This window comes from Tachyglossus aculeatus, chromosome 17, assembly GCF_015852505.1.
Source record: "Tachyglossus aculeatus isolate mTacAcu1 chromosome 17, mTacAcu1.pri, whole genome shotgun sequence".
Taxonomy (NCBI): Eukaryota; Metazoa; Chordata; class Mammalia; order Monotremata; family Tachyglossidae; genus Tachyglossus; species Tachyglossus aculeatus.
The window spans coordinates 19404785-19423085 of NC_052082.1; the positions used below are offsets into that span (position 1 = coordinate 19404785).

The window sequence follows — 18301 nt, forward strand, 5'->3', positions numbered from 1 at the left end:
AGAATAGAAATAAAGCATATGTACTTAATAAGCACTGATTTTATTCCTTTTACTATTTCATTTTGTGTACTCAACAAATAACATATTGGCATCATCAGTGTCTGTCGGGTCTAACAAGTTTTAAATATTATCTTTCAGGTCTCTATTTTTTTTACGGTTTTTTATAAGGATGAGATTTTCTTCTAAGCATCAACACATAACGTTTTCCAAATTTCTTTAACCAGACTATTTCCAAAGATACTTAATATCTACTGCAATATTATTTACATTAAGGCACAAAATCCGCTCTCGGGATTGCACCTGTAGAGTTTCCAGTCCTCTACCAGTCTCTTCTATGGGAGGGAGAGTCAAGAAAAGGCATACCCATTTCATTCCTAGCTTGGGCAGTGGCTAGTGAGTGGAGGCAATCGACTACAAATCAAAACTCATCTGTGCTGGCCAGCAGTAGCGTGGGAGAGAGTCGACGAGGGTGCGCGCGCAGCCGGCCCGCGTGGTGGCCGCTCGGAGGGCCATGGACGACGAGGAGGAGACGTACCGGCTGTGGAAGATCCGCAAGACCATCATGCAGTTGTGCCACGACCGCGGCTACCTGGTGACCCAAGACGAACTGGATCAGACATTGGAGGAGTTCAAAGGCCAATTTGGGGATAAGCCCAGCGAGGGGCGGCCGCGGCGTACAGACCTCACCGTCCTGGTGGCCCACAACGACGATCCCACCGATCAGATGTTCGTCTTCTTCCCCGAGGAGCCCAAAGTCGGTATCAAGACCATCAAGATGTACTGTCAGCGGATGCAGGAGGAGAACATCACCAGGGCACTCATTGTGGTGCAGCAGGGCATGACCCCCTCTGCCAAGCAGCCCAGCCCGCACCCTCCGCTCCTCCATCGCTGATCTCCTCACCGTACCTCGCTCTCACCTGTCCCGCCATCGACCCCCGGCTCACGTCATCCCCCGGGCCTGGAATGCCCTCCCTCTGCCCATCCGCCAAGCTAGCTCTCTTCCTCCCTTCAAGGCCCTACTGAGAACTCACCTCCTCCAGGAGGCCTTCCCAGACTGAGCCCCTTCCTTCCTCTCCCCCTCGTCCCCCTCTCCATCCCCCCCATCTTACCTCCTTCCCTTCCCCACAGCACCTGTATATATGTATATATGTTTGTACATATTTATTACTCTATTTATTTTACTTGTACATATCTGTTCTATTTATTTAATTTTGTTAGTATGTTTGGTTTTGTTCTCTGTCTCCCCCTTTTAGACTGTGAGCCCACTGTTGGGTAGGGACTGTATATGTTGCCAATTTGTACTTCCCAAGCGCTTAGTACAGTGCTCTGCACACAGTAAGCGCTCAATAAATACGATTGATGATGATGATGACGACAGAGACTCAAGTTTACTGCGTGGAAGAAGGCAGTGGTAAACCACTTCTGTATTTTTACCAAGAAAACTCTATGGATGAACAACCAGAACAATTGCAAATAGAGAGTGGGCCGTTCTGGGAGAGAGATGTCCGTGAAATCGCCGTGGGTCGGAGACGACTCAACAGCACAACATTAGACAAGGCGTTAAAGAGTCTCAGTGTTTGGTGTATAACTTATTTTGACTTTAAATATGGATTTGAAGGAGCAATCATTCCCTCAGTGGCATTCTAGACTGTGAGCCCGTTGTTGGGTAGGGACCGTCTCTATATCTTGCCGACTTGTACTTCCCAAGCGCTTAGTAAAGTGTTCTGCACACAGTAAGCGCTCAATAAATACTAATGAATGGTTCATTGAGCACATACCCTATGCAGAGCACTTGACTTAAAGTAGGTACAATCCCTGCCCTTGAGAAGCTAACAACATATATGGACATTTTCATTTCTATAAAGTCCTTTTTCCTATATGAAATCTTTCCACCTAAATGGAACTGAGGGGCTAATCCCTTTGTCAACATAATATTACTAGGTAGATAATAATAGTAATGATGGTATTTAAGCGCTTACTATGTGCCAAGCACTGTTCTAAGCACTGGGGTAGATAGAAGGTAATGAGGTTGTCCCATGTGGGGCTCACAGTCTTAGTCCCCATTTTACAGATGAGGTAACTGAGGCCCAGAGAAGTTAAGTGACTTGCCCAAAGTCACCCAGCTGACAAGGGGCAGAGCTGGGATTCGAACCCATGCCCTCTGACTCCAAAGCCCGGGCTCTTTCCACTGAGCCGCAGTAATCAAATCATCCATTTGATCTTGTGTTAGAACTTAATTTTAATTTTCGTCAAAGTTCTCATTCTGTTTCCACATCTTATATATGATTAAATGCATCAAAATGGATCCACTCTTACACGTATCCAGTTAATTTTATCCAAGTAACTAGTAGTAGCAACTTAATAATAATGAAAATTAAGGGACTTAAGTGCTTACTGTGTGCCAAGCATTGGGACACGTACAAGTTAATTAGGTTGGACAAAGTCCCTGTCCCATGTGGGGCTCACACTCTTAATCCCCATTTTACAGGTGAGGTAACTGAGGCCCAGTGACGTGATTTGCCCAAGGTCACACAGCAGACACATGGCAGAGCCAGCATTAGAACCCATGACCTTCTGACTTCCAGGACTGTTATTAACCAGCGATGATACAATTTAGTGGTATATTGTTGTTTACACTTCCTGGCCCAGTAAGGTGGTTCTAAACATTAAGAAATTGTTCTGTGGAAGTTCAGGCCAAGGACAGAAAGACACAGTGGTGAGAAAATCCTCAGTCCCAGCTTCTGCCAAGGTGTGTGGTAGCATGGGGGGGCCTCACTCCCATGAGTTTGGGTGGGAGGAAGAATGGCTGATCCCTCCCCCTCTTTCCCCCTGCCATAATCCTGCCCTTTCATCATTCAAGTCAAAATTTCCAGGCAGTGATTTTCTTCGGTGACAGACAGGGAAGGAAATTCACTTGCTGTAGGGAATTCATTTGCTGAATGGCAACCTTTCACTGTACTTTTCTAGGCTTATTTTGAGTTGTACCAAGACTCACTCCATAACCCTGGGCAAACCCCTTTCCTTATATTTTACCTGGCTGTCAAAAATACAGCAAACTGCCCCCTGGTTTATTATCAATCGGTGACTTCTAGCAGCTAACACGGGCAAATGGAATAGAAAAAAAAAATGGTTCCAAGGAACTTCAACTTGAAAAAAGTCGAATTTCTGGCACCTACAACTTTTGAAGGATTCCGAGACCTTAGGACTGTGACTAGAGGAGCAGTATGATGCAGTGGATGGAGCACGGACCCGGGATTCAGAAGGTCATGAGTTCTAATTCTGCCTCCACCATTGGCCTGCTGTGTGACCTTGGGCAAGTCACTTCACTTCTCTGTGCCTCAGTTACCTCATCTGTAAAATGGGGATCTAGGCTGTGATCCCCACTTGGAATAGGGACTGTATCCAGCCCAATCTGCTTATATCCACCCCCCTAGCACTTAGTACAGTGCTTGGTATGTAGTAAGCACTTAACAAATACCATAATTATTGTTAAACCCCTTATGGAGAATTTGCAGCTCAATGAAACCCACACTTCTCTCCTAGAATTATTAGCAATTAGAAGTATTTCTCCATTGTCCTTTTCTGCAGGGTAATTATTGAAGTACAGATGGTTCTTAGAACACTTGTTTTTTTGTGACAAACATTTTTTAGCTTGAAACAGAAAATCCTCTCAACACTTGAATCTACATTATTAGGTTGGATAAAGATGCAACATAGAATAATTTGTTGCAAAATTGAAAATGAGTTGGTGCAAACCATGCTGAGTTAATAGTGCTAACATTTAATTTGTGAACTTGTTTTTGGATTTGTTTAAGGTCAATGCTGGATTTCTTTGGGGATTTCTCAAAGTATCAATTGGGAAAAACATCAAGTGTTTCTAGATTTATGGTCACTCTTACTTTTCAAAAAGTACACCCATATTTACGGTGTAAGCAATCTTTTGCCGATTTGAAGTTAACTGATTTAGAGAGCTTACTTTGTACACATTATGATCCAAATAATGGTAATCTTGAAAATAAGGAAATGTTGGATTGTAAATCCTAGTGACTAATGATCTGATCTGTTTGAACATATTTTGACAGATAATTTGACTTTTCATGTATGAAAACATTACTTATACATGCTGGAGTTTTTCATCTTTCCTATTACTCTAGGTTTAGAGGTAACATTGGGTCAAGATGGGAAAAAGAAATAGTCTTTCTACTAAACTTTTTATTATTCAAGCAAAACAAAAGAATAGTCTAGCCCACTCACCATCTGCCTTTTTGGAAGTGAATACCAAAGTGTAAACATCATTAGTGAGTAGTCAGAGCAACCTTCAAAATATAGAACATTTGAGTAGAATTAAGGAGAATGGAAAATGCCTTGCCTCCCTGAAATTCTTACACCTCTTAAGGCTTCAACCACAAAGCCTCACATTCATAAGTTTAAGACCTGTCTACTTAGACATTTTATACCTAGACACTTTTGTGCTTAATAAATGGACACTTTAACATTTCCTTTAGGGTGCCAATTGTTTAATCTTAGCCAAGTGAACCAAGTGTGGCTGATATTAAAAAAAAAAAAAAGAGTAAAACAATTTCAAAATATTTTTTAAAAATGGGAGTGACCCAGATATCATACTTACTGAAGGCTTATCTTGTATGAATGTTGTACCCTTGTATGTCATGGAGAATAGTAAAAAAACTCTTCAGGAAATATTATGGGAAACATGGTAGTATGATAGACAAAAATAATCTAAAAGATTGACAAAAGGAAGGGAAAAATTTTAGAACCTTGCTTTTGGTGGCAGCAGGATTTCGACTAAGCTTCCACCAAAATGTCTCAAATGTGACACACAATGAAAAAGCAATAAATCACAGTGACTCTGTGACTGCAGTAAATTTGTAGATAACACATATTCTATTGTTAAAAATCTCACATTTACAACAGGAACTGAGGAGTAGCTGGTCCTCCCAGATTCATTCATTCATTCATTTAGTCGTATTTATTGAGCGCTTACTGTGTGCAGAGCACTGTATTAAGTGGTTGGGAAGTACAAGTTGACAACATATAGAGACGGTCCCTACCCAACCGTGGGCTCACAGTCTAGAAGGGGGAGACAGAGAACAAAACAAAACATATTAACAAAATAAAATAAATAGACTAAATATGTACAAATTAAATAAATAGAGTAATAAATGCATACAAACATATATACATACGTACAGGGGCTGTGGGGAGGGGAAGGAGGTAAGGCGGGGGGGATGGGGATTTGTTTGGATGAAGGAAGTGAGACCATCCCTTAAATGTTTGTTGGAATTTTATTCTAAAGATAGGACAGCCGTGGATTTTATTATTGTACCCTAGAAATTGTTTAGGTCATTGGGTTGATTTATTGTTTGTCATGAATTGGCAGTGGCTCCTGGCTTTAGAAACAATAGTTGACAATAACTGGCAATTATTACTGTATTTTTTGGAGTGAGACCAAACTAATTTACATGTTATTAGTAGATTGTCCCCACTGTCCTAGAACTATGGTTGTTCTATACTCAAACTAAACATTTTCCACAATTTTTGTATTTTTGTGGCCTTCCTTATTCTTCCACACTATACAATATTCTCTTGAGGTTATTGACAGTGTGTTGTGTTCTTGAGAGTGACCCAATGACCCAGAGGATTGACCTGGTAGTTAGGGACCTGGGTTCTAATCCAGGCTCTTCCATTTGGATCACTGTGTGACCTCAGGGATGTCACTTAATCTCTCTGGGCCTCAGTAATCTCATCTGTAAAATGGAGATGTGTGCTCTTCCTCTTAGACTGCAAGCCTTGTATGGAGAAGGGACTCTCTGATCTGATGATTTTATATTTACCTCATCTCATAGCATCTTTTATTATTATTGTTAATATAATCTCATCTCTATCAGTCAGTCAATCAATCATATTTATTGAGCGCTTACTGTGTGCAGAGCACTGTACTAAGCGCTTGGGAAGTACAAGTTGACAACGTATATCTCTAGTAGCATCATCTTCAAGTCCAAAAGCCAGAACTACTCTAATAATCTAAATGAGTTGCTCTCAGCTCAAAACTAACCTAAAACATTAGTGAATAAGGAAGCGATCCCATTAAACTGAAGATAAAGGATCATATTGATTTTTCAGGTGTTGCCTTGTTCTTGAATTGCTTTTCACTCATTTTGAGCTATTTGTACCAGTGAAAATAGAAGTTGGTTTTCTAAATACATCCAGAATGTATGCAGAAGTATGATACAGTTTTCATTGTTTGACAATATTCTTGAGTTAATTCATGCAAGCAAACAGGCACTAGCTCCTGAATCCTGAACGTGGGATTCCATACAATTACCATAAAAAGGTGTATATATGTGTGGTTATCAATGTTGTGTGAAAATGTATATATTTATAGCTATCGAGTATATGTAGAATAGACAGACATGAATTACCAGGCCACCTATCTTCTGGCCTCATTTTACCTCTGTAAGTTTCCATTGGAAGACACAGCCCCTGCCTCCTGATTGCCAGACACTGAGCTAGACTTATTTGTTGCTGAATTGCCTGAGCAAAAGTTGAAAGACCAACCTCCATATCTTTAAAAAACACGCAAAGGACATTGCTCCTCATGTGGGTAATTTAATTATAGAAGCCTTATATATGTTGATCGTGAATTAAACCAAAGGCAGAATAGCATGCGTTTTATTACAATAGTAATATATCCCTCAACGTTGTCTCAGGTTTTCATGCACAAAGGGCATGTAGTAATAGCTCCATAAAATATTCCTCAGGGTGTCTTACAATGCTTATAAAAGAGTTCAATTGATTTATTTATTCCTGTAAAAATATGCTTTATTCTAAAGGTATGCACATTTCTTCACTTTGTGTTTTGACTGTTGAAATTATTTCCTGGTAATTAGAAAAGATGCTATTCTTAGCTATAGATGTCAGAATGACATGAATTTGACTGCAATTTAATTCAGTTCATTGATCATCATCATCACCATCGTCAACATCAGCATGTATTGACCTACTGGGATTTGTGAGGATTCTAACAAATTAAAGGCATACAGTAGAAATGCAGGGCACAGACCCTCTCCTCAAGGAGTTATCTATCAATTGTGAAAGAATTTAAATGCTACCTAGTTCCAACAAATGCAGTCCTCTAGGTTTTCTAGTAGGCCTTTATCTGGCCTTGTTTGAATTTATGTCCCATTTACTGTAGCATTTATACTTTGTATTAGACTTTCTTCTGTTTTTTTTTCCCTCCCTCAGTCCTTCCCCTTCCAAGTTCAAGCCTTTGCCCAAGTTATTGCATATACCTGGAAGCAGACAAATGGAAACATCACCCCACTAAATTGCATTTTTTATTGTTTTTGCTAATAATGATGATGGTATTTGTTAAGCGCTTACTATGTGCAAAGCACTGCTGTTAAGTGTGTGCCAGGCATTGTACTAAGCACTGGGGTTGGACACAGTCTTCATCCCCATTTTGCAGGTGAGGTAACAGGCAAAGAGAAGTTAAGTGACTTGCCTAAGGTCACACAGCAGACAAGTGTCAGAGCCGGAATTAGAACCCAGGTCCACTATTCACTATCCGCTACACCATGCTGATTCTCTGATTACATTCCTCCTTTCCCTCAATCCCACCTCTTCAGGGGTTACTTCCTGAATTCTCTTAAGCCTTAGATTGTAACTCTTTGATCAATTAGACCCATTCCTACTTTTCCTTCACGGACAGGAGAGAGGATTGGAGGAAACTCGAGTGTGGAAGTTCTTCATTTTTATTAATGTCTGTCTCCCGCTTTAGACTGTGATCTCGTTGTGAACAGGGAATGTGTCTACCAACTGGGGTGTGCATAGTCTCCCAAGTGCTTAGTACAGTGTCAACAAATACCACTGATTGAATGATTTCCTGCGTGGATCTCTTTTAGGTGGGAAGGAATTCATTACCTCGACTTTGCTCCCAATGCAGGGTATGTACTTGAAAACATCACATACTATTTTGGGTGTGGGTCCAGGGGATTCCTTGCTTTGTTTTGTTGTCTGTCTGCCCCCATCTAGACTGTGAGCACGTTGTTGGGTAGGGATTGCCTCTATTTGTTTCCAGTGCTCTGCACACAGTAAGTGCTCCATAAATACAGTTGAATAAATGAATGAATTCCTGTGGGGAAAAGGGGGCAGGGTAGTGTTTGCAGGACCTGTGTGCTTAATACAGTGCTTATTGTATAATAAACACGCCATAAATACTACCAGTTGAATTGCAGTAGTCCTGAGGCCAGATCAGCAGTTCAGCAGAACCACCAACCCCAACGGGATAATATTTATCTGGTCACTCAGGGACCAGAATCCACTAAATCCTTTATTGGCCTAGGTACCTTGGGTACAGTGGGCCAAGCAGAGTTTGGGTAGAAAAACAGGGATTTTTAAATTGGTCATTTTGATCATTTGAGACGGATAGCACAGCCTAGTTGAAAGCAGAGATAGGAAAGATAGGAGACCTGAGTTTTAATCCTGGTTCTTCCACTGGCTTGTGATGTGACAGAGGGCATTTTACTTCTCTGGGACTCACTTGCCTTTTCTGTAAAATGGGGAGTAAATAACCATTCCTCCTTCCTATGTAGGATAGACACTAATCCTCATGCAGGATGAGCACTGTATCTAAGATGATTTTATGATATAATAATAATAATTTTGGTATTTGTTAAGTGCTTACTATGTGCAAAGCACTGTTCTAAGCGCTGGGGAGGTTACAAGGTGATCAGGTTGTCATCCCACGTGGGGCTCACAGTCTTAATTCCCCATTTTACAGATGAGGTAATTGAGGCATTTACAGATGAGGTAATTGAGGCACAGAGAAGTTAAGTGACTTTCCCAAAGTCACACAGCTGACAAGGGGCGGAGCTGGGATTTGAACCCATGACCTCTGACTCCCAAGCCTGGACTCTTTATAAGCACTAAGATGATTTTATGATATAATAATGATAATAACTTTGGTATTTGTTAAGCGCTTACTATGTGCAAAGCACTGTTCTAAGCACTGGGGAGGTTACAAGGTGATCAGGTTGTCATCCCACATGGGACTCAGTCTTAATTCCCAATTTTACAGATGAGATAATTGAGGCACAGTGAAGTGAAGTGACTTGCCCAAAGTCACACAGCTGACAAGGGGTGAAGCTGGGATTTGAACCCATGACCTCTGACTCCCAAGCCTGGGCTCTTTCCACTGAGCCACGCTGCTTCTCCATATCTGAAGCAGCATATCTACCCACTGGAAAGATATCTACCAGAGCATATCTATCCACTGATATCTACCCAGTGGAAAGAGAATGGGCTTTGGAGTCAGAGGTCAGGGATTCAAATCCTGGCTCCACCAATTGTCAGCTGTGAGACTTTGGGCAAGTCACTTAACTTCTCTGGGCCTCAGTTACCTCATCTGTAAAATGGGGGTTAAGACTGTGAGCCCCCCGTGGGACAACCTGATCACCTTGTAACCTCCCCAATGCTTAGAACAGTGCTTTGCACATAGTAAGCACTTAATAAATACCATTATTATTATTACTATTATTACCTCAGCTTTTGACACACAGTAAGTACTTAACAAATGTCATTAATATTTTTGCTTGGCTTCAGAGCCTTCTTTGATGTTAATATTTCAATACAGAGTAGCAAATAACCTGTTTATCCTGTAGAATCCTGAAAAGTCATAGCAAAGGTTTGGATCTTTAGAGAGTAGTTATTACTGGGTTGTGTGTAGGCAATATGCAGATTTTGAATATCATTTGGTTCATTTGATATCTTCAGAAAAAGAATTGACTAAAATTCAGCGACTGGAAATTTTCACTGTGTTTGCCAGTAATGGGACATCACTATTTAACTTTCATGGCCTCAGTTGTTTCATCTGCACATCTAGCGTTCTTAAGCACAGTTAGAGATGCAAAAGGCTGAAAGTCCTTTTTAATGCCCGAAAATGTTAGCCTTAAACCGAACAGATTGTCTGGTAGCCACAGGGGGAATAGCTTCTGAAGTGTGTGGTATCCAGGTGTTTTGCTGGAAAAAGGATGAGGGAAGAGCATGAAATGTGGGGGAGAAAAGAAAGATGGAAAAGGAAAAAGCAACAAGGAAGAGGTGGAGAAATTACTAGGCTGTCACCACTGCTGCGATAGCCATCTTTCACAGTTCTCCATTTTTTCTTTTTTTTTATAGTGTTGGTTAAGCTCTTACTATGTGCCAGGCACTGTACTAAGCACTGGGGTAGATACAAGATAACCAGGTTGAATACAGCCCGTGTCCCACATGGGACTCAGAGTATTGAATCCCCATTTTACTGATGAGGTAACTGAGGCATAGAAAAGTGACATAACATTCATTCATTCATTCATTCAATCGCATTTATTGAGTGCTTCCTGTGTGCAGAGGACTGTACTAAGTGCTTGGGAAGTACAAGTTGGCAATGAATAGCAGGCTCACAGTCTAGAAATATCTTATGGGCACTACACAGCAAACCACAGTGTGCCATATGACATCACCTACTGCTCCTGTGAGTGTCAAGGCATGTTATAGCATGTTCCATATGAGGGCAGCTATGTGAATTCTGATTCTGTGCCTGGAGCCGGCTGAAGGTGGCCTGAGACCATGGAAGAGGAAAAAGAAGAAAAATATAAGAAAGGGAAATGGGAGATGGAGGAAGTGGAGATGAAAAAGGAAGGAGAGAAGGAGGCTGTGCAGGATCTTCCCAAACTCCTCTTTAATTCATTAATTCATTCAATCATATCTATTGATCGCTTACTGTGTGCAGAGCACTGTACTAAGCGCTTGGGAAGTACAAGTTGGCAACATATAGAGATGGTCCCTACCCAACAGTGGGCTCACAGTCTAGAAGGGGGAGACAGAGAACAAAACAAAACATATTAACAAAATAAAATAAATAGAATAAATATGTACAAATAAAATAGAGTAATAATAGTGATGGCATTTTGTTAAGTGCTTACTATATTCAAAGCACTGTTCTAAGTGCTAGGGAGGTTACAGGGTGATCAGATTGTCCCACGGGGGGCTCACAGCCTTAATTCCCATTTTACAGATGAGGTAGCTGAGTCCCAGAGAAGTTAAGTGACTTGCCCAAAGTTACACAGCTGACAATTGACAGAGCCTGGATTTGAACCCATGACTTGTGACTCCAAAGCCCGTGCTCTTTCCACTGAGCCACGCTGCTTCACACTGCTCTTTCTTCTTTTGGTCCTAAAACTACAGCTGCTGTGACAGAGGGTTATCTCTTCCTGTCACCCCAGTTAAGAAGGTGATAAAATCACATTTTTAAGACTTTTCTTCTACTGTCTGGTTACCTCAGCCTTGCCCTAGATTCCTTCTTTCTTTGTCACAGCTTCAATCTGGGTGCCATAACCCTGAAAACTCCCCGAGACAACCCCTCAGCTTAGAGAGTCTCAACCAAGTGCATCCCACTAGGGAACATTCAGGGAGATTTTAGTTCACCAGCAACAGTATTCCCAGTCCAGATTAGTTTTTCATGCAGCCCAATAATTTTTTTTCTTTATGGTTTTTGTGAAGCACTTCCTATGTGCCAGACACTATAGTAAGCACTGAGGTAGTAGATACAAGGTTGGACATAGTCCATGTCCCATGAGGGGCTCAAGATTTTAATCCCCATTTTACAGAGGAGGTAACTGAGACTCAGAGAAGTTAAGGGACTTGCCCGAGGTCACACAGTGGGTAAGTGGTGATTCTGAGATTAGTACCCAACTTCTCCGACTCTAAGGCCCATGCTGTTTTCCTTCGGCTACGCTGCTTCCTGTATATTAACTCAGATGATGATACAGGATGTTGGGAGGAACTCTTCAACGGTGACCTTTCTGGACATCCACCCTAAGGCTCGGGGAAGGGTCTCTAATATTCATAAATTTTCTTCTATAATGCCAGCTTTCTCTCTAGCAACTCAGTATAGCCTACATCTATCCATGTATCTATCCAAATCCCTTTTGAACAACTCATATCTTCTGCCTGCACAACTCTTTAGGAACACGCTCTTCTACTCGCCACCGATTCCTGTTAGGTGAAGAAGGATTTCCTTTTGTTTGTTTTGAAACTGCCACCGTCAAACTTCAGTGGGTATCTTAGGGTTTTGGAGCCTGCCCGATGTCCTTTTTCCAGCTCAGAGGCGTGATGGAAGGAGAAGTACACCCACATCATCCTAGAATGAATGATTCTAGATGAATTCTGCACATGTATAATTAGGCTTTTCAGGCATACAATATTCTTCCATAGCAGTGGATCCTAACAACTGTCCAGTTCTATTCCATTCCTTCAATAGATTCTCACCCTTTCATAGTGCTGTAGTCATTCACAGAGGTTCTATTGATGGTCGGCAGGGACGAACACATGAATCATGCTTTCTAAAATGATGCATTTCATCTGGGTGAACTGAATTGCCTCAGGGACCGGGTAATGGGGTCCCTGACCTTTAGGTCACCAATGTAACCCCAGTTGAAAGTGGCTAAAAATTGCTACAACCTGACAGTCAATCGGTATCCCTGGGGAAAGAAAGGGCCAGCTCTACAGAGTTCCTGGTTAGCAGGTGTCCGCATCCTGGAATTGCAGATATAATTGCCAAATAAGAGGCCAAAGATTAAATTGGTGTGGAAGTCAAACTGCCCTCTGATAATTGGAAGTGGGCTCTTCAGCATCAACGAGGAGCAGCTGTTATATCAACTCACACAAGCAAGCAGGTGAAAAAAGTGTTTTAAAGGCAGAGTGAAGGCCAGTTTCAAATAATATGATACAGTGGACAAGTGTTGTAAGACAGCGTCGACACATGAACCATCCTGCTGGGCAGTCAATGGGAGTAGGAAGCTGCCTTTGATCAGAGTTTGCGATGGTCGAGATGCCCAAGGACACTCTTGAAAATGTGAAAAGTTCAGCTACTGGCGAATGCATCAACAAGGGAAGCAGGGCCTAGTGGAAAGAGCACAGGCCTGGGAATCAGAGGACCCAGGTTGTAATTTTGACTGTCACTTACCTGTTATGTGACCCTGGACAAGTCACTTCTTTGTGCTTCAATTTTCTCATCTATAAAATGGGGCTTCATTACCCCTTCTTCTTCCTATATAGATTGTTAACCTCAAGTAGGACAGGAACTGTCTGATTTAATCATCTTGGTACCCTGGTGCTTTAGTGCAGTGTTTGACACATAGTAAGCACTTACTATTCCAAAGGAACTCTTTTTGCTTGCACACCATTTGGTATGGATTATCGATCAGTCAGTCGTGTTTATTCAGTGCTGAAATATCACTCAGATATCATCGATTAATTTTGCACAGAGTAGGTCTATGAAAAAACACATTGATTGGGCAATGTGAAATGGCCCAGCCACCGTCTTCATTCTCTGAAATGAAAAGCCTTTCAGAAACCTAAATTTTAATATTATTTTACAGAGTATGTCGATAGAACTTCATTTGCTATTAGTATAAGTTAAGGTAGCCATTAAAAAGAAAAAAAACTTTGCAAATTATGTTTTGTTGAATGTTAACTTCACCATTCATTGAGTAAAGGAGTGGAACTTTAGTGACTTTTGATGACCTTTTGATATAGGTCTCCTTTCCACAGTTAACTCTCTGATCCATAAGTTTTTTTTTATTATTGCTTTAGGAATATGTCAGCTGTGCGTTCTCACCACTGTTTATAAATATTAGCAATTCTTCAGTCCTGGTTACAATATACATAGAATGGATACTTTCAAGATATATATATATATATATATATATATATATATATATATATATATATAAAAACCAAAAGTAATGTCCAATTAAGATGCTGGAAAAAAAAATCAAGAGCATGGATAGTTACATTGAGGATATATTGGCCTGGAAAGGTTTAATTGGGAAAAAAAGGCAGCATAACTGGAGACACCAATAGTCATCCATTTCTATTGCATTAGTAAAGAATGGCAGGGTCTCAATAATAGGGTCAAGAGAGAAGCACCCCAGGCATATGAAAGGTCACTGACATTTTCAAGATATAAATATATATCTTTCAGGCATACAGTTTCAAGATATATATGCTCTTTGCATTTGAGGGGGGCAAAAAAGGCAGAATTAGATCAAATTACCTCTATTCAAAACAGAGACAGGAGGCAGTCTTTCAAAGGTATGATAAAATAGAATCATCAAAATCCAAGCCTGGATGAGAGAAGCTGAGGCTATTTACCCTTTCATTCAATCGTATTTATCCTCTCTCTAGCAGATCTGGTTTTCGCACTACATTTTTGAATGTCACAGAAGGGGGGAAGTAAAAGGAAAGAAAAAAAAAACCCTCTTCCAGCCACATCATGAGTGTTGAACAGGCAACTCTCACTCTGAGCTCCACTATAAATACACATGGAATGTGAAAGGGCACTCAGCACCCAGAACGCATGATGTGAAAATCAGGATGGGGAGTCTTTCATAAGTATCTAGCAATGGGTGAAAATGAGACTTTATCGTGTTCAGTGGATTAGAAAAGAGTTTCCAAAGCAATATGTTGAAAAAAGGAATAAGCCAAGTTCCTTTTCATTTCACTACCACCCTTCACATCTTATTTCCCCCAGAAGTCACACCCAGTTGGATCAGTGCTCCAATTCTTGCCCAGTGTCAAACAGGGTGACTTTTGTCTAATTGTCCTAATGGCTCTTTGGTTCCACCTACCATATTTCCCTCTATTATTTATGCACAGAAAAGGAATATAAGTCCGGCAGATGTTGTGAGTTGCATGTTGGGGAAGTACTTTGCCAAGGTGAAATGTCAGTGACCTTTCATATGCCTGGGGTGCTTCTCTCTCGACCCTATTATTGAGACCTTGCCATTCTTTACTAATGCAATAGACATGGATGACTATTGGTGTCTCCAGTTGTGCTGCCTTTTTTTTCCAATTAAACCTTTCCAGGCCAATATATCCTCAATATGGCTATCCATCCTCCTCCTTTTTTTTTCCAGTATCTTAACTGGACATTACTTTTGGTTAAAAAAAAAATGAAAAAGAACTTCCGATGGACAGGGTGTTTTTTATTCTGTTCCAGTGAAGCTAACTTCCCCTCTATCACCACCTCCTCCTCTTGGAGAGGGAAATCATTCAGCTACATAAAGTAACTCTGAGGACTATTAAATAAGGAGATTGACTTTCAAACTTCATTTTTACAAAGAAGAGTGCTGAGGTTCTATGTGTCCTAGCAATAGCTGGGTGTGGCTAACCGTCAGTCACAGCCAATCGTATTTATTGAGTGATTACTGTGTCTGGAGCACTGTACTAAGGGCTTGGGAGAGAGTATAATACAACAGACACTTTCCCTGCCCACAATGAGCTTACGGTCTAGAGGAACTGACTAGGAACTGTCAATATAAGGCAGAACTGGGGCTCCTTGGGACATGCCCATGAGGGGATATGGGTTTTAACACCACTCTCCGCAAAGGGTCTGCTCCTCAGCTGAACTTTGGTGTGCTATGACTAGGCATCAAAACAGAAGCCCTTGTCCAGAGCACTGTGATGAGGGAGTGGTTCTTTTGAATCAGCTGGCTAAAGGATTGAAGGCCCAGCTGCTGGCTTTCTCCTTAGAAAGAACAGAGAAGACGATCTTGATGCAGAGGGAAATGGAAAGCTAAGGATGGCTTTTAGGGATCATAGAGATTTTGTGGTACGCAGTGCTTTAAGGTGATGTGAGCAGTGGCGTGGAAGAGTGGGAGTCAGGGAAACTAGTGAGAAAACTGCTACAGTTGTCTTCATTGGCTGTCTTTTCAGACAGTAATATGACCAGAGTTTGGAATGGTAGTTGTTAGGGTGGAGGGCAAGGTGTACATCTGGAAAAAGTATTGTGGGAAGAACTGGCTAAGGTTTGCGGTGGATTGAATGAGAGAGCTGAAAGAAAGGTGAAAAGGAAAAGATGGATGCAGTCTCCGCTCAAGAACGGCAGATGAGCCCCTGTCCTGAGACTTTTAAGACCTTTATCACCAGAGGAATTGGTTCTAGTGCTAGTGGCTTATGCCAAACCACTTCCACTCCCCTATTCCCCTCAGTTGTGTTCCCTCTGGAGCATGAGGTACAATGAAATAGTAGATGGGTTGGGTGGAGTTTTTGCCCATTTATCCATTTTACAGGAAGAAACAGGAGTAGAATTCAGGTCTCCTGATTTCAGTGGCAGTGCTCTTCCCATTGCATCAACATCAGCATTGGCAACAAGGATAACCCCAAGGTGGTAGGTTTTTGGTGGCAAGAAGATGGTCTTATTGTGGGCAAAGTTAGGAGGAGGATGAGAGACGATAGTAAGAGAAGTTTTAGCCAAGTTGAGTTGGAGGAGATGCTAGGACGAGGGAGTGGAGGTGTTCTGGAGACATGAGACTTGTACTGGAGACTTGTACTTCCCAAGTGCTTAGCACAGTGCTCTGCACACAGTAAGCGCTCAATAAATGCGATTGAATGAATGAGGAAATTTCAGACTGTAGGTTAGGTGTGAGGCTGGAGCTGACTTAGTTTTGGGAGTCAGCCACAGAAAGAGGGCAACTGAAGCCATGAGAGCTGGGGAGCAATAAGAGGAGAAACAGGGGTGTACCGCTTTTGGCAAAACCATTCTCTGTCATACTGACACATACCAATGAAAACCTCACCACGAGTAATGATTTCTTTCAACACCAAGAACAACAGAAGATAATCATAGGCAAATGCACCAGTTATCACTGGATTCAATTTGTATTTCATTTTAAAATTACTGACATACTTTAAATGAAAAATTGCTGGAAAAAGTATTCCAAGAGGAAGAATAAAAGGTAGCAGGAATTACATCCTGAGCAATGTTATGCTGCCTTGTAAGGGAAGATGTTTCTGTTGAGCTTGTCATATTATTATTATATTATAATGTATTACATTATAATTATTATAATGTTTATTATATAATATTATAGTATGATATTATAAAATTATTATATTATTGTCATAATATTGCTATTATAATATAGAATTGTAGAACATATTGCAGATTTCAGTTTCCCATGTGTGCTTTTTGAGGAATGAATACAGCTTTTACCATGTGGGACATGAAGCTATCTTCCCCAAATACACATTGCAGAATATACATTTTCTAGTAAAAGTTGCTTACCATAGACCCCAGGATTTGCTCCCAATCCATGAAGGTATGCTGATTAAATTAAAATTCTGGGAATATTATAAGATGTTCCAGTAAAAAAAAAGAAGGAAAAAGGATATGGCATTTCTTTCCGTTCTTATATCGATCTAATGGAAAACAGAAGGTCTATTTATGGAAGTTTAGGATGAAAAGACATTCATGCCCTTATAATGTTCTGACTAATAGGAGAGCTGAACCACTTCTAACATTTTAGAGAGCATTCAAACACATTAGATAGTAGGTGTGCTTGATTAGCTCTATTGTAGTGCATCCAGAAATAAACCACAGGTAGATGGCCTTTTAACTTGAGTGTTCACCCTGAAAATCAATTTGTACTTTCTCCTCTTGCCACACAGGAACTCAGGATGGGTTCTAACTCATGGCTCATTGCTTTCTTCATTTACATTTCTTAATGTTTTTAGTTTATCTTCAAAATCCTAAGGATAACATGAATTTCTATACTTTCTCTGTAATTTTGCTACTTTTATTCCTGATGAGTATAGGTTCAATATCAAACTATTTTGAGAAGCAGCGTGGCTCAGTGGAAAGGGCACGGGCTTGGGAGCCAGAGGTCATGGGTTCTAATCCCAGCTCCGCCACTTGTCAGCTGTGTGACTTTGGGCAAGTCACTTAACTTCTCTGGCCCTCAGTCACCTCATCTGTAAAATGGGGATGAAGACTGTGAGCCCCATGTGGGACAACCTGCTCACCTTGTCTCCCTTGTATCACCTTGTATCTAAGCGCTGCATAGAATAGTGCTTGGCACATAATAAGGGCTTAACAAATGCCATTATTATTATTTGAAATATATCTCATATACATACAAAAAAGCTATGAACAAGACTGAGACAAAATACTATTTTAAATATAGTATTTGTGAGTAGGAAGTGTTTTTTTAATTCATTTTTCCCAGTTAGCTGTTCTTAATACCAGAATGATGTTACCTTTGTTTATAACTTTTCTGTTTTTTTAAAGAGAAAATTCAGTAGCTTTAAGGGCCAACTGATTCTTTTTCCATAACCCTACTTCCCATTACTAGAATGACTATCCATCTCTACTTGAGGCTTACCTACCTTTATATATTGTTTTTATTATTAAGTTAATTCAATCAACTGTCAAATTATTTGTTTTACATAGCTTTGGAATGCA

General features: G+C 40.8%; 1 protein-coding gene across 1 annotated transcript; it reads left to right on the forward strand.

The window, feature by feature from the left end:
• The first annotated feature begins 493 nt into the window (after window positions 1-493).
• Window positions 494-12123, forward strand: LOC119939021 (DNA-directed RNA polymerases I, II, and III subunit RPABC1-like). Its single transcript, XM_038758801.1, has 3 exons — window positions 494-863; window positions 9793-9843; window positions 12023-12123. The coding sequence occupies exons 1-3, from the start codon at window positions 512-514 to the stop codon at window positions 12121-12123; spliced, it is 504 nt and encodes a 167-aa protein (XP_038614729.1). The 5' UTR covers window positions 494-511.
• The last annotated feature ends 6178 nt before the right edge of the window (window positions 12124-18301 follow it).

Excerpts from the sequence above, each read along its gene's own strand:
- LOC119939021 (XM_038758801.1), top strand. The coding sequence starts at position 512 with ATGGACGACGAGGAGGAGACGTACCGGCTGTGGAAGATCCGCAAGACC. Across the intron at positions 864-9,792 it reads CCCCTCTGCCAAGCAGCCCA|AAAAAGAATTGACTAAAATT; the intron begins GCCCGCACCCTC and ends TGATATCTTCAG. Across the intron at positions 9,844-12,022 it reads AATTTTCACTGTGTTTGCCA|GAACACGCTCTTCTACTCGC; the intron begins GTAATGGGACAT and ends ACAACTCTTTAG.